A 25,528-nucleotide genomic window follows, 5' to 3' on the forward strand; every position below is an offset into this window, starting at 1 on the left:
ATTAACACCCCTATTTTTTGGGGGGGGTAGGGTGGGGTTGGTCATTGTGCTTGAACTCTGGGCCTGGGTGCTGTGCCTGAGTTCTTCAGCTCAAGGCTAGTGCTCTACCACTTGAGTCACAGCACCACTTCTGGTTTTCTGGTGGTTATTTGGAGATAAAGAATCTCACCGACTTTAGTGTTTGGGCTGGCTTTGAACCGTGATCCTTAGATCTCAGCCTCCTGAGTAGCTAGGAGCCTGTGCCACTGGTTCCTGGCCACCCCTATTTTTTTGGGGGGGGGTTGAGGGAGGTGGACACTGTTCAACCCGCTCCAGATAGGGTTCTGTCAGGACTCAGGAACAAGCCTTGGGGAGGCAGGAGAATCTACTTCTACAACCTGGTGATGGTTCCTCTTTGATTGTACAGAAGGCAGCCCGGGCACTCCCATCCCAGAATATTCCATACTTTGGCTCTGCTCTGCCACACCCGGTCCTTGCTTCTGGTGGCCTATGACTTCTCAAATAGTTTCCCTTGGTCACCATTTGCTCATCGGGCAGGGCCTTCAGCAGGTCTGTTTGCTGAGTGTCCCCAGCTCAGCGCTGACAGGTATGGTGGCTCTGCTTGCCAGGCAGGGAGGGCCAGCCCTATGCCCAGCAGGCCAGAAACAGTGCTCAACCTGCCCACTCTGCTGAGATATCAACAGTCACCCCATGAGCCAGCATGCTGCAGGGCCCCATTTTGCTTCAGTCCCCAACATTTGGGAGACTGAGGCACAGGGTTGATCGAGAGTTTGAAGCCAGCTTGGGCTACCTGGTGGGATTGCCTCAAAAAAAAAACCTAAATAGAAAGGGTGGGGAGTTTACCCGGTGGTAGAGTGCCTGCCTAGCACGCACAAAGACCTGGGTTCGATTCCTCCGTACCACATACATAGAAAAAGCCAGAAGTAGTGCTGTGGCTCAAGCGGTAGAGCTCTAGCCTTGAGGAAGCCCAAAGACAGTGCTCAGACTGAGTTCAAGCTACAGGACTGGCAAAAAGAAAAAGAAAAAAGAAATGCTAACTGCCAAGTACCACCTAGGCTGAGTCAGCCTGGGGCTTGTGAACCTGTCTGACCGGATCCTCGCTGTACTTTGAACACAATCACCAACAGCACACCTGCCTGGCTGACCTCACCTTCATTTCTGGTGTCGGGAGTCTCCAACTCTGCCTAGCCCAGAAGGCCACTTCTTGCAGTGACTATGCTGCTGATCGGGAAGGCTCTGGGGAGGAGGCACTGGGTCCCAACACTAGTCTAGATCCTTCCAAGGCTGAGTGGCCTCCTGTCTCCACTGATGGGGTGGCTCCTTGCTTGTCCCCCCAGAATGCTGAGGAACAGAACTCCTGTATTAAGAAGGCGGCATGCTCCCGGTGGTCTGGGAGCCCGAGGTCCGGGCAGGGTGGAGGGGACAGGCCCCGAGAGACCAGGAGCCATAGGGGACACCAGACCCTGTCCCCAATTCCCACCCAAGATCGCCAGCAGAAGATGTCCACATAGCACACACCCAAACAAGAAAATGTTTTAATTGTAAAACTAACAAGGGACGGGAGGGGACGGGGCAGGGCAGCCGTGGGCCTGTCCCCAGCTGCCCACGGGACCAGGAGTCGCCTGTCCCCGGTCAGGGGCAAGAGATAGTGTTATAAAATGACAATATAAATAGACTTCTAGAAAACAGAGGCGTCTGGCGCAGAAGACACTTCTGCAGAGTCCTCACACCCCCCTCCAGTGACAGAAAAGGGGGCGCAGGGCTCTGGGGAAAGGCCACTCTTCAGACATTCATGATTGACCCCCACAATGGCTCAGGGGGAGGGGGCTGGGGGGAGGGGAAGGTCTGAGATTGCAACTTGCAGGCTGAGGACAGAGTAGCTAGACTTTGAGTGTGTGAGGACACACCTACATGTGTGCATACACCCCCACACACGTATACTCATACATGTGTGCACACGCGACACCCTCTCTCCTGGTGGTCTCTCTGTCCCAGGGCCCCTGCTGCGGTTTCCAGTGCTGGGTGGCTCCTCCTCCCTGGACAAGCACCGGGAGGGGCCTGTCCTGGAGGCGGGGCCCAGGGAGCCTCACTTCTCCCACAAGACTCCCCGTGTCATCTGAGGCCCCAGAATCAAGATCTGGGTTCAGTAGTGGGGTCCCTGGAGGCCCAGCACGGAGGGCAGTGTGTGACCACGCGGCTGGGTGCAGGGCAGCGCATGCGCTCTTTGGTTCAGGCAGCACTGGCCTCATCTGGTGCGGTGCTGGCGCATGAGGGGCACGATGCTGGCAGGCGGCCCCGCCTTGGTCAGGAATGGGTGCTTCAGCAGCTCGGCGGCTGTGGCCCGCTGGGCCGGGTCACGCACCAGCAGGCGGTCCAGGAAGCCCTTCAGGGAGGGTGAGACCTGGGGGAGGAGACAGGCTCAGGGAGAGGGGCTCATGGGCTCTGACGCACACTTTCTGCCCTTGTCTAAAGAGCCCATCCTGCCTGGATTGGGGCCAGCTGCGTGGCAGGGCTACCACCCACCCGAAGGTCCCAGGGACCAGGCCCTCCACACTTGTGGCTGGGCAGGGAGTGGGCTGCAGCCGAGCCTTGGAAGAGTCCCTTCCCACCAGGCGGGCCTGAGACCTGCCAGCCTCTGCATGTAGACACACAGGCCAGAGCCGGAAGCCACCTGGGCCAGCCCGCTGTCCGACATGTCATGTGCCATGTGCCCTCCCTGCCAGGAGGCCCACCTTGTGCAGGTTCTTCAGTCGGGGCGGCAGGTTGTCCCGGATCATCTTCATGGCTTTGAGGGGTGGCTCATTGAAGTAGGGGGGTTCCCCATCTACCATCTCGATCACCATTACCCCCAGTGACCAGATGTCCACCTGGGTGGGGGGTGAGGCAGGGCAGCACTGGGCTTTAAGACACCCAGGGCCCTGCGAGTCTGGGGCCTAGGTCTGTAGTGCCTGGCTGGCTACATCCCTCGTACTCCACAGAACCTGTAGCTAACCTCAGCTAAGCTATGGTGAAACCCCTCCCACCAAGGTGAGCCATGACCCAGGCGGCCCAATCCAGTCCAGCAACTGGAAAATAGGGATTGGTTCAGAAAGGTGTACATTACCTATGTCAAGCCAATCAGTTTCAGTCTTGGGATTTTGGCCAAAATATCTAGGCCAGTGGGGGTCCCCCACTAGGCTGGCTCTGCACCCACAAGGGACCAAAGTAACATAGGAAACTAATGTGCACAGAGAGGGCTGTCTGAAGCCTGGCCCCCCAAACTTCACAGTGTAGGGCTCATCACCTTCAGATTTTTTTTTTTCTTTCTTGAGGACTTTTCTGCATGGGCTGGCTTTGAACCCTGCTCTTCCAGGTCTCAGCCTCCTGTGTAGCTATAATTACAAGTGTGAACCACAGGTGCTGGCTACTTCAGTTTCGCCATAACTAGCTTTCACGGTTTTCTTCAAGCTAGTACTCAATCGGCAATGAATGGAGGAATGAACACAGGTACACTGTACAATCCTCCCTCCTTTCCTTGAGACTGGCCCCTTCCCCATGCCAGCTGTTCCCATTGCCAGCAGGACTGCTGGGCTCACCTCTGGCCCGTAGGGAAGGCGGGAGATGAGCTCCGGGGCCATCCAGTAGGGTGTGCCAACCAGTGACTTCCTCCGTGGCACCTCCTTGCTCACCTGGGCACAGAACCCGAAGTCTGACAGCTTCACCTGGGCCGGGTAGAGGTGGTGGGTCAGGGGCATTGGTCTGGGCGAGGACAAACAGGGGTGTCCACCTATCTGCCAGCTTGGCCTTGGCCACTGTAGCTCCACTGCACTGCCCAGGGTGGGCAGCGTGGAGGCTGCCCCGGAACCCTGGGGCTCTTGGGTAAACCTGGGCAAGGAGAGATGGATCGGCAGGGAGGGCCAGTCTTAGGGCAGTTTCATTTCATAGGTCTCCTCAGAGAAGTGTGTTCTGCTCAGAGGTCTGAGGCACACAGCCCTGACCCAGGTGTGTATGTGTGTGTGAACAAGTACACACCAGTCTTAGCAACATCCAGGTCCCCAGAACCAAGGATTTACACCTTCATTAGAGCTGGGGGTGGTCTATGAATCTTCTCATCCCCAGCAAACTCCCACATGAGGTGCATGCAATTCCATAACGTGGGGTTGAGCTGCTGGGGGAAGGAGGGAGGCCCTGATATTTGTGAGAGTACAATGGGCCTCAGGGGGCACAGGTCACAACCCCATGTTGTGGACACTTCAGTTCAGCCATGTTTGCACCCTGGCTGCCAGGCTGGCCAGCATGTGGCTGTGGGCCCAAGCCAGTCCCTCCCGTGTGCAGGGATAGCCTGGCCCCTACTGGCCTGGACCTGAGCCGCTTGATTGTCCTTTCTGGCCCTGAACTTGGCCTCAGAGCCCACCCCGCCAGTGCCTGCCCGCTCACCCTGCCGTCGTGCGTCAGCAGGATGGAGTCACTCTTGATGTCCCGATGGATGACACCCTGGGCGTGCAGCACGGATAGGGCCTGCAGCACAGCCAGGCACACAGCAGCGATCTGCTCCTCGTTCATCCTGCGTGGGAGGGAGGGACTGGGCACTCGGGGTCCGCCTGGGCCTGAGCAGGCACAGCCCCGCCTCCGTAGGGGTGGCGGGAGAGCGTGCGCATGCGCACCTGGTGTGTGTGTGGGGGGGGGAGCACACGCATGCGTACCTGGTGTGGGTGACGATGTCGGTGAGGGCGCCTCCCTCCAGGAACTCCATCACCACCCAGAGCTCGTCCCCCACCAGGTAGCTGTTGTACATCTCCACCACGTTCTCGTGCCGGTGGTCCCTCATGATCACCACCTGCGGGGAGCGGGGTCAGCGCGGCCCCTGCGTCTGGGCCTTGCTCCCCACCTCACTGCCGCCAAAAGCCAGCAGCCAGCTTGAAGCTGAGGAGTGGGCCCTGCACCCCTCACACCACCACGCTTCCCCTCCCGTCCTGGCCAGTCCCGGCAGGTCTCTAGCGGTGTCTAAGAGAGGGCGGGAAGGGCTGGGGCCGAGCGGGAGGACAGAGAGGAGGGGCGGTTAAAGGTACGAGCGCATGTGCGCATGTGCGCATGCACCTGCAGCATGCTGCACTCCGGGCAAAAGGACCAGAAGGGCCAGGCTGGGGCAGCGTGGAGGGCAGACGGCGGGGGCCGGCCCTGCCCAGCCTCCAGCATCGGAGGAGGGGGACCTCCCACCCACCCCTGAGAGCGGGGGCCGGAAGTTGGAAAGAACCCGGAGCTTGGCCGGGGCGGGCCGCAGAGGGACCACGAGCTCCTTGGCTGTGGTGTGGGAACGGTCAGCGATGCCAAGAGCTGGCCAGGAGCTGAAGGGGAGTGGGTGGGCCCCTCCGAGGTGCGGGAGACAAACGATGGCGGCCTGGACGGGGTTGGGGCGGGACTGGGGCTTGGGGAGGCTGGGGGGGGGGGCGCCCCGAGCACCTCGTTGAAGAGCAGCTCCCGCCGCTGCTGCTTGCGCAGGTCCATCTTCTTGACGGCCACCAGCTTGCCCGAGCTGCGCACGGTGGCGATGCACACGATGCCCGTGGAGCCCTCGCCAATCTTGATGAAGTTGTCCAGGTAGGAGCGCGGGTCCCCAGGGTCCACTACCAGCTGCAGGGCAGCCCGGAATTGCTCGTGGGATACTCGCTGGGGCTCCCGTTGTGGGGAGCGGGGCCCGGCGGGGCCAGGAGCGGGGGGTGCAGCAGGAGCAGCAAGGGCTCGGGCTGGAGGGGCCAGCTGGGGCTCAGAGGCGTGGGGGCCCAGCATGCCAGGGCTGGGGGCACCGTGGGCTCGGGTGGGAGGCCGGGAGGACTGAGGGGCGGCCAGACCCCCCGTGGATGGACCATTAGGGGCCAAAGTGTGTGGCTCCCCCTGAAACAGAAGAGAGGCAGTTGTGAGCGGCGGAGGGCCAGCTCCTCCCGGGCTGAGGGACAGACACACGGGTGATCAGGATGAGCAATGACAGGGCTGGGCAGGGCTGGTGGGGGGACAGGGAGCAGGCAGGGGACCAGGACATCTTGGGGTGGGGACAGGTTACCTGGGCACCCCGGGGAGGGTGGTCCGTGTCCGCCCGTGGGTATGTGTTAAAGGGCCTGCCAGCTGCCAGCTTCGCCCCGCCGGCCAGACCCGCAGGTTGAGGGGTGCTGACGTCAGGCCCAGAGAGAGGGCGTTTGTCCCGGGAGGACTCCTGGGGTCCTGCCGGGCTCTCCCTGGAAGACTTGGGCCTCTTCTCCTGGCCCCCCCTCCTCCTGTCACCACTGCTGCCACCCGCCTCACTGCGCCCAGTGGGCCGGCCTCGGCCTCCAGCCTTCTCTGGGGCCCCCCGGGCTGGGGGCCCTTGCTCCTCTGGCACCCCGTTCTCCTGGCGGGCACGGGCCGGGGGTGGTGGGCTGTCTCTCCGCAGGGAGTTGGAGCGTGTCACCGACATGTTCTCGAACTCATCGAGCAGCAGAGTGAGGGCCCCATCTTTGGCACCTTTGCTGCCACGCACGATGGTCTGGGGCAGGGCAATGCGGGGCGGGGGCCGGGCAAGGAAGGGGTACAGGACACACATCCGGCATGGAGACAGAACAACACACACACAGAGACAAGACAGAGACGGAATGAAGCAATGCCATGGGTGAGTAGTATGGTGGACGGTGGGAGTGGGGAGGGACCAGGGTCCCTGCAGCCCCCCCCCCCAGAAGTCAGCTGCAACTGTGGGTGCTGAAGGAACAGGCTCAGCAGCCTGGGTGGTATCCTTGAGGTGCACCCCATCTTTCCCTAGCTCTCCAGACTGGGGAGAGTCAGGCCTGCGGGAAGGAGGGAGGGAGAGGCTGCGTGGTCTGTAATCAGCCCTAGAGAGCCGCAAATTACAGGCCGCTAGGTCGGGCCGGGCTCAGTACTCTTCCCCTGCAGGCCACCAAGGTCATTAACCCTAAAACCACAATCCCTGCCCCCCTGGAGGCTGAGGGTGGGGTGCAGAGAGTGAGAAAGGCCTTGGTCTCAAGGAGAGGACCAGGCTGCCTCCTGGATCCCCTGGGTGCACCCTGGCTGGCTGTCCTCCTTCTGGGGCCCTGTTGACCACCCAGTCTAAGTGTCAGCGACCAGCTGGGGCGTGGCTCAGGTGGGAGAGCCCCTGGGATCCATCTCAAGACTGGGGTGGGATGCAGGAACCAGCAGCTTGTGCATCTGTTTATTGAGGACACCGGTCCTTTCCTCCATCCCCAGTCCTGCTACCTCTCAGCCCTTACAGCAGTGGCTAGCATGCCAGGAGAGGTGCAGAGAACCCGGCCTCACTCCAGCCACCCACAGTCCTGGCTGCTCCTGCCTCTCCTGGAAGGGACCTGGAGCACCCTGGGGGTGGGGGACTCGGGTGAGCCAACCCCGGGCACTGGCCACGGTTACCTGGCTAATCCCGAGCTGGCAGCAGGAGAGAATGAATCAGCCGCAGGCCTGTTGGGCATCGAGCCTGATGACCAATAGGCCTGCCCACTCTACCCACTGGGAACAAACCTGGCTGTCCTCCCAGCAGGCACCTGGCCCTGGGGCTGCCTGGCTGGAAGCCACATATGGACATCAAGACTATAGTAACTCTCACAACTTCCCTGGAGGCAGCTGTGGGGCGGGGGGGGGGGGGGGGGGGGGGGGGGAGGCCAGGTACATGGGAGGTGGGGGTGGGGTCTGCACAGGTATGGCAGCGCACCTTGGGTGCCCCAGGCTGGATGGAGGTGATGCAGGCAGGGTCGATGAGGGGCTTGGGCCGCCGGGCTGACTCCTCAATCAGGCTCTGCCACTGGCGGGGCAGTCCCGTGAACTTCTGCTCGTGCTGGTCAAAGCCTGTGTGCACGCGATGCTCGAAGTTGGACGGGGCTGAGATTTCCACCCGCTTCTTCCTCTTCCCAAACATGGCGCCTCCTAGGGCTGGGGCTCCTGCGGGCCTGGGCCAGTGGAAGGAATCACCACAGGGGGTAGAGTCAGTGCTGGATAGAGGGCCACCCAAATCCACCCAGCTGTCCCTCAGCTGGTCCTGGTCCCCTCCCCCAGGCCTCCCCAGCTGGACCACTAGGGGGCAGCAGCCTCCTCCCTGGCCTCTGAGCCCAGGCTCTGCGTCCTCCCTGACTCACAGCCCCGCCTCCACATCTGTCTCACCTCTCATCAGGGTTTTAGCCTGGAACCCTCTCCTTCAGACCCCCCCCCACGAATCCCTCCCTACTCCCTCCTTCAATTCTGAGAGTACCCTGACCAGCCCAGGAGAGCCACCCCCAAGTCCCCAGCCCTCGGCCATGCCACTCTCAGAGCTGGCCACCCCACCCGAGTGCTTGACCAGAACTGATGTAAGCTGGAGATGCCACCCCCATGCTTACTCCTCCACCAATAGCTAGAGACACAGCTGTCAGGGGTCTACACTGCCATACTCCCCAATTTTTAGGCGCTGGGTCTTCACAGGAAACAAGTCAGCATGTCTCGAGTGAATGCTCAGGGTAAGTGGGGTAAGAGGCTAATCATTGCTGGAAAGCACTGACTCCTTCTTTGGGTCCACAAACTGAATGAAAAGCAGGAAAAACAAAAAGCCCAACCCTGGCATGCCACCCTGCATTTCCTGTCTCACACACCTGATTGGAGGCTGGTGGGCTACGAGCGCCCTTGAACGGGTGGCGTCGCCTCTTGGGGCTGTGGCTCAGTCATCTGTGGAACAAGATGAGACAGTGTGCGTGTGTAACTCTCCGCCAGGCCTCTGGCCTCTGGGGTGCCCCGTCCCCAGGGAGGTCAGGCATCTTGGGACAGGGGTGCCAGTGGGGACCTGTCTCCTTCCCAGAGGACTCTCAGTGTCTGGCACAGCGCTGGGCTCTGCAGGATGACCTCTTCGGGAGTGAGCAGCTCAGAAGGGGAGGCGAGTACCCAGCTCGAGTACCCAACTTGGAGGAAGGACCAAGGACAGGGCAGGACGCCAGCTAGGGAACTGGTTTGGCAGCTGTAGTTCAGTGGGAGGCGGGTGGGGGCGGGTGGCCGCGGGTGGCCAGCCTGTCTCAACGGGCCCCAGGAGGCCAGGAGGCCGGAGCTGCTGCCCAGGGCTCTCCCCACCTGCTTCTCTACTTGCCTGGGTCACTGGACTTGGGCTGGACACCCTGGGTTTCTGCCTCAGGGTCTCAGGCAGCCATTCCCACAGCCCTGACCTGCCCTGGGCTCCTCATCTTTTGAGTTCCAGCTGCTGTGGTCCATCTCAAATCCCAAGGTTCCCCCTTTCCTACATGGTCTTGCCACGAGCCCCATGCTCTGTGACCTCCGGGCCTTCTGTGTCCTTCCTGTCCAGGCCCTGAACTTGTGGCATAGCCTCTCAGTGCCCCCTCCTCACAGCCCTAAGGCAGCTGGCAGGAGCAGGGATCACTCACAGTCGTGGAGGGGAGGGCAGAGCCTGGGGGGGGAAGGGAAGAAGGTGATCATGACCCATCGTTCCCCCAGTGCTGTGCAAATCCCCCCCCATCACCCCTGAACAGGGGAAGCAGCAGAGGGGCACACCTACGGATATTTGCCTGAGCCACCCCTTTCCTCTGGGCACTGCACAGAGGGCAGGACAAACAGAGGAACTGGCCATGTTTATAGAGACCAGGCAGGGCCCCACCCAGCTCCAGGCCAGCTCAGTGCTTCGCTGTCAGGCAGGGGGAGGGAAGGGAGCAGAGGAGAGGGGAGCTGTGGGGCCTCACTTCTGTATCCCACAAGTGGAACAGGCCAACCCAGCCCACATCAGAGAGCTCGACACCTGCCCTGACCAAGCAACTCCGTGCCTCTGTTTCCCTTCTGTTAAAGACAGGGATGACTGTGGCTGGAGTCACACTGCATGCCAGGCCCAGGGCCACCACAACTACTGAGCTCAATGCCAGTCACCATGACATCAGCAGCGGGTGCTCTCTTCTCAAGGCTGGCCCACCCAGACTATGCCCTGCCACCTCCTATCCTATCTGGCCTGGTCGGCCTCCACCGACAGGGACTCAATCTAGAGCTGCAGGCCCTTGGCAACATCTGACCACCTGTCTTTAAGGCTACCATGCTCCCTAGAGCAGCTCCAGTGCCAACACTGTCCTGGCTACCACAGGGAGTTGGTGAGGACTCCAACCTGGCCAGTGGCCACCTGAAGCTCAGAGGCTTCAGGTGCACTGGGCACCTTGAACGCCTCACAGATGTGGAAATGGAGGCTCACAAAGGTGATGCGGAGCTGGCTCTAGAAGTGTCCAGGAAACTTTACAGGTGATGTCCTAGCCTCTCTCCTAACCTTGGGCCTCTCCTGGCACCACTGTACCATCCATACCGGGGGACAGATGCCACAAGGGGATTCTGCCCCTGCACTGAAGGGCCAGCCCTACAAACCAGGAGTGGCTGTCCTTCCTGCTCCCTGCTGTACCCCAATACCTACTGCACTGCTCAGCCCCAGGAGCACTTGAACCCCTGAGGTTAATCAGTCTACCTGTGTCTCCTGTCTGACACCCCAGACACCCCCTGAGACCCTGACTTGGAACCTAGAGGCAGAGTGGCCCAGGGACTTGGACAGGGACAAAGGAGGAAGAGGAGAGTCTGAGTCCAGTGAAAGAGCACCAGTTGAGCAAGAGAGAGGCCCGCAGTTCAAAAAAAAAAACAAAAACACCCAGTACTGCAAAGGAAAAAGAAAAACAACAATAAAAAGTTAGTTTGTAATAATCTCATGGATGCTAATGGCTGAAAAACGTTGAATTTTCCTAGCCACCTGCACCCCTATGACCGTCGTAACAGCCCCCGGAGTCAGCCCGGGGAGAGGGCGAGGAGACTGTGTGTGTACACACGTGTGTGCATCCGTGGCCTCCCTCCCCCAAGCTCTGAGGCCGGCATGGAGGGCCTGGTGCACTGCAATGACCAAGTGCTCGGCGTCCCCTGCCTGCATACCAACCGCACCGCCTCAGTTTATCCCCACCCTCCAGGCCTGGGCTCTGAGCGCAGACAGTAGTCTAGCTTGCCTTGGCAACACAGGAGGCTCCCACAGCCTGGCTGAGCACCTCCACATTTACCGGCTCTCCTGAGCCTCCCCAGGACAGATCCACACAAAGGAGTGCGCGGAGGGATGGATGGAGGGATGGATGGATGGATGGATGGATCGATGGCTGACATGGGCCCTACAGAGGACATTCAGAGGCTAGGGAGCAGGTGACAGTCACCAATGAAAGCCCCAGAGGGCAGTGTGATCTCAGGAACGGGACTTGCAGCACAGTGCAGTCAGCAGTGGGCATGGGAAAGGCCAGGAAAGCCAGGAGGTGCCCGCCACACGCGAGGCTCTGTCCTAACCACGCATACACCAGGCCTTGGTCTGGTCCCCCAAATGCACCCAGCCTGAGCCCCACCTTTTCCCCACCTCTTCAGCAGCTGAGTGCTCACTGCCACTCTCACTACTGCTGCTGGATGGGTGAGTGAATGAATGCATGCATCAATGAATGAACACACATGTGCAAGACGGCCCAGGCAGTCCTTTGGAGCATCTTACTTCCTCCAGGGTGGCTGCCATGGTCTGAAGGGAGCCCCAAGAAGGCAGGGTGGCGGCCCTGTGGGTGCACGCAGGCCACGAGCCCCAAGAAGTCACATGCCTGGGATCCACTCCACCCTCCTATGGACACTGGGTGACTGTCACATGTGCTGAGAGGTAGACCCCCAGATAGTCACATGTCTATGCCTACGGCACTGTGGTTCTGGTGGTAGAGTGCTAGCCTGGAGGAAAAGAGCTCAAGCACAGAGCCCAGACTCTAAGTTCAAGCCCCACGACTGACAAAAACAAAAACAACTATAATTAAAAACATAAAAGAAAGGATTAAGGAAATGAAATGCAGAACTAGACTGCGGTCCCACGGCCAGTCACTGTGCAGGCTGCCCGGAGTAAAGCCTGGAGCCTCAGGCCCAGCAGAAGGCTGGGGCCCAGCAGACGCTGGGGCCAGGCGAGCCTGGAGGCTCATGGGCCTGCCCTCACACTGGCCAAGCCCCAGCAGGACCTGCCACCTGGTACACCCTGGCCCCAGAAAAAGGGTGGCCCTGGCCCCTGGCCCCACCCACAGGCAGTGGAGGGGGGAGACAGAGGGCAGAAGGCAGGCAAGCTGGAGACGGCCACGTGGTCACAGCTGCGGCCAGAGGGCTGGCCTGAGACCCAAGGCTCCAAGAACACATGGCTCCTGGGGAGGGGTCCAGGTGAGGCAGGATGGGGTACCCTCAGATTGGAGGGGGGCTGGAAGCAGGGCTACAGTCCTGCCTCCTCCCAGGCAGGGATGCCAGCAAGTGCAGGGAGGGTGAGATGAAAGGGGAAACTGGAGCTGGGGAGGGAGGCAGGGTGCCTGGGTGCCACGCTGCGCTGCTTGCAGGGTAACCAACCCTGCGGAGGGAGGGGCAGGCTAGAGAGGCTGGGTGACGTGCCCAGAGCTCTATAGGGCAGTGAGAATGGTCAGCAGCAGGAGAAAGGACCGCCAGCCTCCCCTCTCCCCTACTCCCTCCAGACCCCACCTGCCCCACAGGCCGGCCTGAGCCTCGGTGAGTGCACGTGCACCGCTCTTCCCAGCTTCCCAGGCCGGCACCTGCTCCGGAGCCTGGCTGGTCACGTGCCTCCCCGGGCCCGCCCCACCTGTGAGCAGCTGGGCGTCCAGGTGTCCTGAGCCCAGGCCTCCCCCCCCCCTGCTCGGCTTGGCTCTGCTCTGCTCCTCCCAGAACCGGCGCCCAGCCCAGGGCCAGGCGCAGCCTCGGGCCAGCCCTGCCCAGCAGGGGTGGAGTGCCAGGCACAGCCAGGCGGGGCGTCCTCCCCAAACCAGATGGGCCGGTTTGGGCCGCGGGGAGGGGTCAGGGTTGGACTTCCCTGCCGGGCCCAGGAGAGGACGCAGATTCATTTGCCCTTTCCTTAATTCAGGCCAACGGATAAACAGACACGGGAGGCTCCTCCCCGTGTCTGCTGTCCCCCATTCCTGGAGGCTCCCCTACAAGGCGTGAGGGCTCCTCCTCTCTCAGACCCGGCCACCAGCTCCATAGCCAGCGGCAGCACCCCACACGCTCCCACACTAGCGGCATCCAGGGAGTGGAAAACACACTCGGGACCTGGCGAGTACTTTCTGGATGCAAATAGCAGGGCCCCTGGAAGGTTCATTCCAGGTAGCACGGTGAACCACAGCAGCCTGCAAACAGGACAAATATTCATCCACCGGTTCCTGGAAAGAGATCTCCAGGCTAAGAAAGAGCCTGGCCTGTGCCGCACACCTGTAGTCTCAGCACTCCAGAGGCGCGGGCAGGAGTTCGAGCCCATCACTGCTCAACCTCAAACGACAGGGCTGAGGAAAACAAGGTGGAACCCAATTCACCGTTTAGGCAGGCACAGAAGGCTGTGAGAGACACATGCAAAGGTGGCAAAACCAGAGGTGAGCGAGGAGCTAGGAACTCTGGGGGTACAGGGAAAGGCAGACAAGGGGCCAGGAGTTTTGGGGGTACAGGGAGAAGTGGGCCCCTATTCCCATGGAGAGGCACGTGGGCTTTCCTCTGCAGAGATCACTGTGCGATACACTGCATCAGATGATTCTTCAAGTGTGCAGGGTCATAATTTAAAAACACGCGTGTCTGTGTGTCGTCTTGTGATTCTTCTATGCACCCCGATCTGCCCCACGCTGCCTCCCAGTCCTGTGCCAGGACCCTAGATCCAGAGGACAAGATGGGTCATCTGCTGTCTGACTGGCCTCTCTGAAGAATGCAAGGCTTCCCTTGGCCTCTGCTCACCCACCCCGTCTGTCTCCCCCATCTCTGCAGACAGGAGCTGGCTGCCAGGCTTGGATCACATTCACACTTCAGCCCAACCCCCATTGGTGCACGCAAGCCTGCCATACAGCCCCCCTTTCAGGACCACTTTCTGCTGGGTCAGGCAGACCTTTGTGTACTCTACTGCAGCCCCCTGCAGGAGCCCTCCACTGTCCCCCTCCCTCCCTCCACCCCCCACAGCCATGGACCCACCACCACTGCTGTGAGCAGGGAGGGCCTGGGTTGAAGAAGCTTCGCCCTGCGTCTGACTTATTATTTCACTACTGATGATGACAGCATCTTTGAAATGTCATCCCAGCTGGGTGCTGGTGGCTCACGCCTGTAATCCTAGCTACTCAGGAGGCTGAGATCTGCGGATGGAGGTTCAAAGCCTCCATCTCAACCAAGAAGCCAGAGTGATGGCACCACCTGTAATTCTTGTTATATAGAACGCACAGATAGGAAGTTTATAGTCCAAGACTGGCTGTGAACCAAAATGTGAGACATAATCTGAAAAATGTCTAAGCCAAAAAAAGGGCCGGAGGCATGGCTCAAGTGGTAGAACACCTGCCAGACAAGAAGGCCCAAAGTTCAAATCCTGGTACCATTCTAGGGGAAAAAAAACTACTCAGGAGGCTGAGATCTGAGGATCATGGTTCAAAGCCAGCCCAGGCACTAAAGTCCATGAGACTCTTATCTCCAGTTAACCACCAGAAAACCAGAAGTGGTGCTGAGGCTCAAGGGGTAGAGCACTAGCCTTGAGCTGAAGAGCTCAGGGACAGTGGCCAGGCCCAGAGTTCAAGCCCCACAACTGACCCCCCCCCAAAAAAAGGCAGCCTAATCAAAATGAGAAGGTTTTGTGGAGGAGTCCACTTGAGGAGGGGAAGCAGTGCCACAGTCACAGGGCCCACGCACGGGCCAGGGCCTGGGTACAGCAGCACCTCAGAGCTGTGCAGGCAACTACCCAGTTAGGAAGAAGACCGAGAGGAGCCAAACAGCAGAACCGCAACAGCTGGAGCCATCAGAGACCCACAGCTGGACCACTCAAGATGGTGCCCCACTTACCTCCACCCCAACTCCACTCTGACTCCATTTCCCAGCCGTGTCCGCTCACCCAGCGGTCAGGGCACAGACCTGGAAGGCTGGTGCAGACAGCGATGGCTGCTGGTGGGGAGGCAGCTCAGATGGAGCTTTGTCTCCCCTGATCGAGACTGGCATCCTACCCCCCCCCAGCTTTGTACAAAGTTACCACTGGGCGAAACTGGGCCAAGGAGGCGCCCCTCCCCCACTTGATCTCACAGCTCTTACAAGAGGATGTGTAGTTAAGTGCAAAAGTTGCAAGTTTACTGAAAATTCTGTTCCTTTATTAAAATGCCACACCTCTTCCCAGCTTTCACCCCTTGACCCTGCCATTCCCTTCCTACTCCCAGGAGCACAAACTCCCACGTACCTTGGCTCCACTCTCAGGCCTCAGCCCAGAGGGCTCCTCCTCCAGGAAGCTTTCCCTGATTTCCCAGGTAGAGTCTGAGCCTCCACTGCTCCTGGGTTCTCTGCCTCCATCACTAGACCAGGAGTTCTGTGAGGAGAGGGCCTAAGCCTGATAGGGTGTGGGGTGTACCCACAAAGGGCCAGGCCCCTGAACACTACCCCTGCCGCTAAGAGAAGCCCCACATTGGCCCTTTTGAGTGCCTCACATGGAAAATAGCCCTCAGCTTCCAAAACAGAGACACGGAGGCCAGCAGGGCAGGGGTGGGGTTGCCACATGTCCAGGCTCATGGACTTGGTGGCACAGCTGAGTGACATCTTGGACAGTCACCTCTTGTGGAGTTTGGCAGGGCAGGAGGGAGGAGGCCCCTATCCCAGGCCCAATCCACCCCATCCTGCATGAGTCCTGGCTGGTAATCTGGGTGCCAGCAGGGTCTCAAAGAGCACTGGAGAGGAGCCTCCCTGGAGCTGGGGAGGGAGGAAGACACAGTAGCTACAGGAGCCCAGATCACGGCAGCCCAAGGGCCTCGGTCCCTAACAGCCCTGGAGGAGGAGGAGGAGGAGGAGGAGGAGGAGGAGGAGGAGGAAGAGGAGGAGGAGGAGGAGGAGGAGGAGGAGGAGGAGGAGGAGGAGGAGGAGGAGAGGAAGGACCGGAAGCCGACCACCCACCACATTTCAGCTGGGCAGCTCAGCCAGGGCCCTCCTGCGGCTTCTAGGCACCATCTCCACAGGGAGTGGCTTCAGCTTGTTTTTAATCTACTCTAGGTCTTTAACTTAACAACTATTATTCTCCCTGTCCGTCAGACCGCAGCACAGACAACAGGCACACAAGCTAAGCAAACAGGACCCGCCCAGTTAAGACACCCCCCAGCCTCCTCTTCTAAGCTGAGCCTGTACCATGGCGCTCAGACCCAGTCCCAGTCCCCAGAAACAGCACCATGGTAAACACAGGAGCATGAAACAGACCAGGACAAAAATTTCAGGTCTTCCAACCGTGCCATGGGCAGACCTAGCCTAGATCCAAATCTGGTCATGAAAAGGGGATTTAAGACAATCTGGGTCAGGTGCTGTGGCTCATGCCTGTGATCCTAGCCACAAACCAGCCCAGGCCAGGAAAGCCCATGAAATAACCAGCAAAATGCTGGAATGGAGGCGTGGTTCAAGTGCTCTACCAAGAGCACCAAAGGTGAGTAAGCAAGCTGAAACGGTGAGACCCTGAATTCAAGCCCTGATACAGGCCTAAATAAGTAAATGGATAAAAGTACGCCATTTGTGATTTGATTTGAGATTGCCAGGAACAGCAGCAATGAAAACTGGCCACGATTGCTAAGTGGGTGACCGGGGGAGGCAGGAGGCCATTCCTCTGAGGCAAAAGGAGTCAAAGCTCATCAGAGTCTAGAACTTGGGGTGTTTGGCCCCGGGGACCCCAGCCAGCAAATCTCAGCACAGCCTACCCCTCCAGGTACCCTGGTGGTTATGGCAGTCATGGGGAGCCTCACGGGGTCATCACAGCAGCGTGGCTGGGTAGACCACAAATCTTGTGCTTCCAGTGGGAACCTGGACTTGGATCTCGGGCCTGGCCTGGGGCAGACAGGAAACTGGACCAGAGCTGTCCCCATGGGGGTCCAGGGAAGAGACACAGCTATCTTCTGGCTATCAGATGGCTCCGCTGGCAGCAGTGCTGTGTCCTCATCTTCCACACAGCCCTTCTGGCATTCAAGCACTGACCAGCAGGCACTGTCCTCCATCGAATCGGTGCTACCTGCTACCACGAGCCACCTCCTCCACTTCAGTGGACCCCACTCCACAACAGAAAGCTGGAAGCTTCTGCCAGGGAGGAGGAGAGGGAGAGCCCAGGCCATCCACTGCTGCCATGGGGACAGGTGACTGCAGATCCAGACCAGAGGCCTGGGGGCGGGGCGGTGTCCACAAGGCCTACCCTCCCCCACCTAGGACCACTGGAATCTGGGGCCTGCGAAGGAATGCAAGGAATGAAGCCCAGCCTGGCACGGCCATCTCTGGTCATCTCCCCCTGACCCCTTAAACTCCCACAAGCTCACGGGGGTCTAGTCAGGGCCCAGCCAGCCACATACACAAAAGACCCCCAGCCTGGCTCAATGCAGCAGCTCCTGGCCCTCAAGGCCCCCAACTATAGACCTGGTCTGAAGGCCTGTGATGGCAGCCAGAGCCCACAGGGGACAGGGGGAGTGCACTCAGCACCAAGCAGAGGTGGGGTGGGGATCCCCCAATCCCAGCTCTCCCACGTGCTGGAGGATTCTTTCCTGCCACAAGGCAGGGAGACCCCAGCAGAGCGGCTTCCCGCACCCCTGAGCTTGGTCCCTCATAATTAAACCGTAAGCTGATTAGTCAAGGAAAACCTTTAATTAGCCCTTGAAATTGCAGGAAAATTACAGCCTCCTCTCTGGGCAGCCGCCCGCCCACCCTCTGCAGGATTCCAGGGAGCCTGGCAGTGCCTGGAAGAAGCAGGGTCCTCACCCCACAAGGTCAAACCTGGGGAGTGGAGGGCGGAGACCCCCTGAGGCCTCAGACCTGCCCCAAATCAACCCAACACGAGGTGGGTAAAGACTTAAGCACCCCCTCCCCACTTTTTTTCCCTCTCTGTGCTAGTACTGGGGCTTGAATTCAGGGTCTGGGTGCTGACCTGTAGCTTTTTCACTCAGGGCGAGTGCTCTACCATTTGAACCACACTTCCAATTCTGGCTTTTTGGTGAGTCACTGGAGATAAGGGTCTTACAGGCTTTTCTGCATGGGCCAGCTTTGAACCTGGATCCTCAGATCTCAACGTCAGGATAGCTAGATTATAGGTGTGCGATACTGGCTTTTGGCTGGGGGTCACTTTTCTTAGAAAGACTGGAGAAAATACAAATAACCAGAAACACCACCTTCACTGGCTAGGGTCCTCGGGGGGGGGGGGGGTGACACGGTCCTCATCTAATTCAGAAGAGCAGCCAAGGACACTGAAGGACAAGTGAGAGGACACTTAGGGAGGAATGAGGGCAGACACAGCCCGCTGCTGGGCCCTGGGGAGAGGACACAGGGGACAGCAGGCAGAGCAGGAAGACCACGGATGTGTTAAATGATGGTTGGAGACCTCTGCCTCGCAAACACTAAAAACAAGGCCAACCAAGAGAAGCCGAATATAAGAAACTGAGTGACAACTCTGGTTGTCTTAAAATCAAGCCTCCCGAGTTGGGAGTTGGGCCTAGTGGTAGAATGCTTGCCTAGCATGCATGAAGACCCGGGTTCGATTCCTTGGTACCACATACATATAGAAAAAGCCAGAAATGATGCTGTGGCTCAAGTGGCAGAGAAAACCCAAGGACAGTGCTCAGGCTCTGAGTTCAAGCCCCAGCACTGGCAAAAAAAAAAAAAAAAAGACAGGAAAAGACAAATTATTAAGTGTTCAGAAGTAAACATAACTCTACCCCCTGCAATCTATGCAATCTACACCTGCAATCCACGCTACTCAGAAGGCTGAGATCTGAGGATTGAGGGTCAAAGTCAGTCAGGGCAGAAAAGTCTGGGAAAACTCTTACCTCCAATGAACCACCAGAAAATCAGAAGTGGTGCCAAGAGCTCAGGACAGGGGCTAGACCCTGAGTTCAAGCCCCAGCACAGGCAGAAGAAAGCAAAGGAACAAACAGCAAGTTTGGGTGGCCCACGGGGAAGACAGCCCTATGAAGGCCACCAGGCCGGAGGCAGGACGCACAGGACAGGACAGGGCAGGGAAGTGGGTCAGGGGGTGTGACAGTGCCCTGGGCTCCAGGAAGGACTGACTGGGCTGTGGTCTGGGCCTGGGGGAATGGGGCGGAGACACAGCACACAGCCCTGGGCACAGGGTTGGCACGGGCACACACTCCATTAGTTCCCTTTCATGCACCTGTGTCCAGAAAACAGGCCACCCTGTGTCAAGGTCACTCACTGCAGACCTCTGCCTCCCAGCAGCTCCTCCCCAGATCACAACAAGTGTTGGAGAAAAATAAATAATCTCACAATGTCATCTGTACTTACATGGCGGGTACCAGGATGGAGAGGGGAGGCAGAGCACCCCAAGGGCACCCCACCATGGGGGGCGGCTGCCGGGCCTCTGTGCCCACCCCTCCTGCCTCACTAGGCCAGTGGTCTTTTGTGCCCCGATTCCTCACGTGGGCAATGGTCCCCAGCTGCCCAGTGCTTATTGATGTGACATTACCAAGGCCCCAGGCACCCATTTCACATATGCAACTGGCCAAGGGGCATTGGCAGTTCCATCAGGTGGCAAATCAGGGACACAACAACAGCCACCGAGGCCAGAGAGAGGGGCTGCCATTCCACAGCAGGTGCTCGCCAGGGGTTCTCACAAAGCATGAGGCTGGGAGTGTGGCCTCGTGGCAGAGTGCTTGCACGAAGACCCGGGTTCGATTCCTCAGTACCACATACAAAGAAAAAGCTGGAGGTAGTGCTGAGGCTCAAGTGGTAGAGCTCTAGCCTTGAGAAAGCCCAAGGACAGTGCTCAGGCCCTGAGCTCAAGCCCAGGACTGCAAAGAAAAAGGAAAAAAGCTGTGGGGCAGATACTGGTGGCTCACGCCTGTCATTCTAGCTAGAAGCAGGAAAGTGTGTGAGATTCTTATTTCCAAGGAGCCACCAGAAAACCAGAAGTGGAGCTGTGGCCCAACATGGTGCAATGCTAGCCTTGAGAGAAAGAGCTCACAGACAGTGCTCAGGCCCTGAGTTCAAGCCCCATGACCATCCAAAAAAAAAGCCATGGGATTGTGAATGTGCCCTAGGCTTCCATGGAGATGGGAGGGAAGAGGAGAGGGACGGTGGGTGCAGGGGCGTCCCTGGCATCACTCCTGGCCAGGATGGCAGGCTGCTTTCTGCAGCTGGGGAGAGGTGACACCGGGCTGGGACAGGGAAGGCACACAATGGTGCTTTATCAGGAGCTCAGGGACTCAAGAAGTATCACACACACACACACACACACACACACACACACCCCGCCAGGTGTCCCAGAGGCTCTGCTACAGCTGCCTGGAGAGAGGACACACTAGAAGGGTGGGAGAAGATGACCCCCTTTTAGCCAGGGGAGTAGGAGGGGGCCGCAGCCTCCAGAGCTCCTGGGTTTGAGGGCTAGCACTGCTGACCGGGTGACTCGGGTGGGTGGGTCTCCTGGGTCCATTTCCTGCCCTATAAACAGGAGATAATGGGGTTGACAGGAAGGGCACAGAGCTGATTTGCAGAAAGTACCTAGAACCCTAGAATCCACCTGTCATTAGTAAGTCCCCAAACTTGCTGCATTCTGAAATGACATTTTCGTCCTTCAAAGCCCCTGTGAGGAGGCACAGGGGCTTTTCTCTTTTTGACACAGGGTCTTAACTCACTCTTTAGCCCACGTTGGCCTGGAACTGATGACCCGGCCTCAGCTTCCCCAGAGCCGGGATTACAGGAGTGCTCCCCCACACCAGCTCGCAGGTGTGGTGACGTGCCTGGTGTCACACAACGCCCCCCCCCTTTACCATGTGAAGCTGAGTAGGAGCTCCAGATGGAGCCAGGAAGTTCTGCTTAAGAGTCCCTGCATTGTCACAGTTGCTGGGGACACAGACAACCCCACACAATGACCTCTGCAGCACCAGGTGGGGACAGGGTGCAGACCCGGGGGCCATGCCTCCACAATGCAACCTGTTCCTCAGCAAGGCTTAGAACTGGGGGAGCGGTGGAGAGGGCGCATGCTCACCCCACAGCACACCCATACTGTGTGGGGTCCTACAACTTCGGGGTAAAAGCACAGAGGGGGAGGGCAAGGCTGGCGGAAAGGTGGGAGGGGAGACTGCAGGCCTGGGGACAGAAGGGAGGAGCAGGCCTTCAGGACAGAAAGAAGAGATAGGGGACCGGGCAATCCCCTCGTGTGCAGTCACGTGGGCCTTGTTCAGAGGAAGTGCCGGAAGATAAATGAGGTCAGCAGCCGTCCCCAGTCCACACACCTGGCCATGCTCCGACTCCCTGACACTTCAGCCCACGTGTGGGTCCCCAAGTTTGTGATCCCACAGAGCCATCTCTTCTCTGGGGTTCCAGGCTGGGAAGCAGGCTGAGAAAAGTTCAGGGGGAGGAGAGGGGAATACTGCAGGGCAGGACCTGGAGGTCCCCCGGGAGGCCATGTTTCCATGCGTGTGGCTTCCATGCGCGTGGCTCCTGTCTTCTGTGGCAGGATGGCTGGCTCCCCTGGGACCTGGGGACTTCCCCTTCTGACCTTCCTGCAGGCCAAGCCAGTAGCAGACAATAAACCCTGGCCCCGGATGTGTGGCTGGGGCGGGAAGGGTCCTCCATTTCCCTAGCTGAGGCTTGGAAGGGGGCGGCTTCCTTCTGGAAGCATCTGGGGCTCAGGAGATGGGACAAACAGCTGCTGGGGACACCCCTGTATCCAAGAGCGTCTGGCCAGGAAATCAGGCTGGCCAGGAGGTGACACACACACAGAGATTCCCATATCCAGCAGGCCCCCGGGAACTTCTATACAAACAGAACTTTGAGTAAGAAGCGAGGGGCAGACACTGGTCTGTCAAAGCCCACAACAAGATCACAATAAAGTGACTGGGTTTGAATCCTGCCTCAGCATGGGTCTTGGTGGGGAGTCTCCAGCTAAGGCGGGTATGTAAAGGTAGTTGTCCACTGACCTGGTGGCAATCCCTAAGCCACACACTGACCAAGGCAGGGACATTCCACGCAGTTCCCAAGGCCAGCATTTATTGATTGATTGATTGATTGATTATCATCCTCAAGGCCTGAGCATTTCTCAAGGCTAGCACTCTACCACTTGAGCCACAGATCTACTTCTGGCTTTTTTTTCTGTGTATGTGGTACGGAAGAATCACACTTGGGTCTTCGTGCATGCTAGGCAAACACTCCCGGCCCCAGACCCAGCATTCTACTGCAAGGAGAATCCTAAGCCAGCCTCTGACCCCACACACAGGACAACACATTCGGGACAGCCCCAAGAGGACCATCTAAATGACCACCAAAAGGCTAACGGATGAATCCTGGGAGAGCCAAAAGGAAATCCTCAGCGGAGCACGGGTGGCTCACACCTGTCATTGTAGCTACTCAGGAGGCTGAGATTTGAAGACGGTGGTTCGAAGCCAGCCAATGTAAGAAAGTCATGGGACCCTTATCTCCACCAAAAAGCCAGAAGTGGAACTGTGGTTCAAGTGGTACAGCACTTGAGCAAAAGAAGCTCATGGACAGCTCCCTGAGTTCAAACCCAAAGCCCTGAATGACCCAGGGACAGCAACACCAATTGCTCTGTGAAGGGAAGCAGTGGCAGGTGTGGGGCCCTCCTGCAGGGAGGGGACAGTGTGGTGGAGCCCCCAGTCCACCCCCACTCCCACGGGAAGGGCCCCTGGGTTTTAAGTTACCCACAGCACCCTTGTTCCCAAGCCTTAGCTACTCTATGTCCCACAACATGCTGTAAGATGTCTTCATAGCTCAGACTGTACAGAAGGAATAGAACTGGCCACTAAATCTCCAGCTGAGGCTCTAAGCTGACGGCGACAAGGCGGGCAGCCAAGCTTGGGTCTCCTGAAGGAAAGCCAGTCACTTCCCTCCAATCTGCGTCAAGCTGGCACAGGAAGGTGTGGAGCCAGGCAGTCTCCCAGGTGGCCGGACCCTGCCAGGGTGGGGGTGGGGTTGCTGCAGGAAAGGGGGAGGCAGGTGGCAACACCCACTGCAGGCCAGGGCTCAGCCAACCACCCTCTGCAGCCTCCAGCAGGTCTAGAGGGGGCACTGCCTTCATGCCTGCTTGACAAAGGGACCGCTCTGGCCCTCTAAGGCAGCAGGAGTGAACTTGGGTGTCAGGGGGACTTCCAGACTACAGACTGCTGCCAGACCCCAATTCCACAGTCCTCCGTCTCCACACCTCCCCTCTGCCTCCCACCACAGCCTTTACAACCCTCTCCAGGGACTCAAAACTGAGCAGGGACAGGCGGAGTGTGGGCACTCTCCAGCCCCACCCCCCACCACTGGAGATGTGGCTGGGGTCACTGGCTGGGGGCACCCTGAGGGAGACTTGTGGAAGTCCCTCCCAGCACAATGACCAACAGCTCCTCCTCCTCCCCCCAGCACCCTGCAATCAGGAGTATACAGGAGCGCCCCCCCCCAGGAGAAAAAGTGCAAACATGCACCCCAACGCACACGCACCCCCAACTACCCAGCCCAGCTGGCGGGGAAAGCCCACAGAGGGAGAGAATCCTGAGTGAGGTGGGAGGGCTAGGAGAGGAGCAAAGAAGGAGAGAGATCACGCAGGGCGGGATTCCAGATGGCCAGGACAGGAAGGTCAAAACCCTAGATGGAAAAGTTGAGAAGCTACCCTGGGAGTGGCAGGTGGGACCACAGGGAGAGAGCTAGGGCTCAGTGGTTTTGAGAACAGGGAAGATACAACCTGGCTGCACTGGGGTGTGTGTCAGGGACTCCGGGCCACCCACCAACACTCAACTCCAACAAGTCAGAGAAACCTCCCCTCCCAAATCACACCCTTCCCAGGAGGTCAAACAGACGCTCCACGCTCCTTCTTGCTCAGGGAGTGGCCAGGGCTTCAGCTGCTTCCAGAAACGGAGGCCATCAGAGTAAATACACCTCCCAGGCAGTTGAGACCTTGCCATTTCCATTCGGAGAGTGGATTAGTTCCCTTCATTAACAAAGATCCTGTGTTCAACGCGGTACCTCTCACAGCACCAGGCCTTGTTAAACAGTAACTATCCCCAGATTGGTGGTGGCTTCCTTCTCAGCTGTCTAGGCCCAGATCAGGCTCAGCCAGTGTAATACATGGCAAGGTGAAGCCGGGCACAAATGGTTCCTGTCATCCTAGCTACTCAGAAGGCTGAGATCTGAGGATCACAATTCAAAGCCAATCCCGGCTGGAAAGTCCGAGACTCTTATCTCCAATAAACCGCCAGAAAACCCGGAAGCGGGGGCCTGTGGCTCAAGGGTGACAGAACTCTGAAGCCTTGAGCACAACAGCTCAAGGACAGACAGCACCCTGGCCTGGGGTCCAAACCCCAGGAGTGGCATAAACAAGTAGACAAACACCCAGACCAGAGTGCCAGGAGAGATAAACGAATGCCGGGTTTGTAAAAATCCCTCATCAAGGAGGCCCCGAGTTAGCCACGTCCCTGGACACCTGTGCCCAGGCCAGGCTTCTCACCTTTGGCCCCTCTAAGCCACGCCCATCCGTGGCCCCTCTAAGCCACGCCCATCTTCGGCCCCTCTAAGCCACACCCATCTTCGGCCCCTCTAAGCCACGCCCATCTTCGGCCCCTCTGAGTCACGCCCATCTTCGGCCCCTCTAAGCCACGCCCATCTTTGGGCCTTCTAAACCACGCCCATTTTGAGCCCCCTTTAAGAGACCACCTCCACCCCACCAAACCCATTCAGTCTCCCCTGCCAGGGTTAACCTCGGACCCCGCGGTCTTCCCGGTGGTGACCTCTAACCCCAGCGGTCGCAAACTCTTCTTTAAAAACTACTTCACTTGAAGGCCCCCCCCTTCCTCCTTTCCGAGCTTCCATCCCGTCACCTCCCCTCCGAGCGCCCCCACTTCAAGTTTCCAACTTCGCACGCGCCTTCGCCACGCCCCCTTGACCTCTGAACTCCCCCCCACCCAGCTTTGATTCTCCCCCCGCCCACCCCCGAACTCGCGACCCTACTCCCCTCTCCGGTGACCTTTGACTCCCTCCGGCCCCGCCCCCTTCTCGTGAAACATCGCCCCCTCCCAGCTCACCCCCCCCCAACACCCCGAAAAACCGCCTAACCTACCGGCTCGGAGCCGTCATCGCTCGCGGCCGGGCTGCTCAGATCCGAACTCGGCGCCCTCGCACCGCCCTCAGCTCTCTCTCGCCGCCGCCACCACGGACGCTGCCGCCGCCATGTTGAATCTCCAACGAACATCCGGGGCTTTCTTCTCTTCCCTCCCACACTCCCCCTCCCATACCCACTCCTCCCCTCCCGCTTCACCGCCCCCCCAGTTCCCATAGCAACAGCGCCGGTTCGGGCTACGGGTCGGGCGTGCGTGGGGGCGGAGCTACGCCCGGTTCGGGCGTGGTCTAGCTGCTGATTGGTGGAGGCTGTCCAATCGGAGCGCGTCGCACGAACAATGCGGCGCTGTGATTGGAAAATTTGGAAAAGGTGCGCGAGGCCGACGCGGGGTCGCTCGGCTTGGTGAAAGGGGAGGCGGCGGTTTTCTGGCGTGGGAAACCGTGGTCGGGTATTTCTTCCTACGTCGCTGCCACTCACTCGACCAGCAGT

The 25,528-nt window shown here is 59.0% G+C and overlaps 1 protein-coding gene across 1 annotated transcript; it reads right to left on the reverse strand.

The window, feature by feature from the left end:
- Nucleotides 1-1,517: 1,517 nt before the first annotated feature.
- On the reverse strand, nucleotides 1,518-25,170 carry Pak4 (p21 (RAC1) activated kinase 4). The gene is made up of 10 exons (XM_090321998.1): nucleotides 25,040-25,170; nucleotides 8,595-8,667; nucleotides 7,685-7,919; nucleotides 6,038-6,496; nucleotides 5,440-5,871; nucleotides 4,683-4,816; nucleotides 4,417-4,543; nucleotides 3,576-3,701; nucleotides 2,733-2,867; nucleotides 1,518-2,401 (listed from the first exon to the last, which is right to left on the reverse strand). The coding sequence occupies exons 3-10, from the start codon at nucleotides 7,886-7,888 to the stop codon at nucleotides 2,246-2,248; spliced, it is 1,773 nt and encodes a 590-aa protein (XP_090178124.1). The 5' UTR covers nucleotides 7,889-7,919; nucleotides 8,595-8,667; nucleotides 25,040-25,170; the 3' UTR covers nucleotides 1,518-2,245.
- Nucleotides 25,171-25,528: the final 358 nt, after the last annotated feature.

The sequence above is a fragment of the Megascapheus bottae genome, chromosome 31 (genome assembly GCF_031878675.1).
Source record: "Megascapheus bottae isolate mThoBot1 chromosome 31, mThoBot2.hap1, whole genome shotgun sequence".
Classification (NCBI taxonomy): Eukaryota; Metazoa; Chordata; class Mammalia; order Rodentia; family Geomyidae; genus Megascapheus; species Megascapheus bottae.

Excerpts from the sequence above, each read along its gene's own strand:
- Pak4 (XM_090321998.1), bottom strand. The coding sequence starts at position 7,888 with ATGTTTGGGAAGAGGAAGAAGCGGGTGGAAATCTCAGCCCCGTCCAAC. Across the intron at positions 6,497-7,684 it reads TCCAGCCTGGGGCACCCAAG|ACCATCGTGCGTGGCAGCAA; the intron begins GTGCGCTGCCAT and ends GCCCTGCCCCAG. Across the intron at positions 4,817-5,439 it reads GGGAGCTGCTCTTCAACGAG|GTGGTGATCATGAGGGACCA; the intron begins GTGCTCGGGGCG and ends CGCTCCCCGCAG.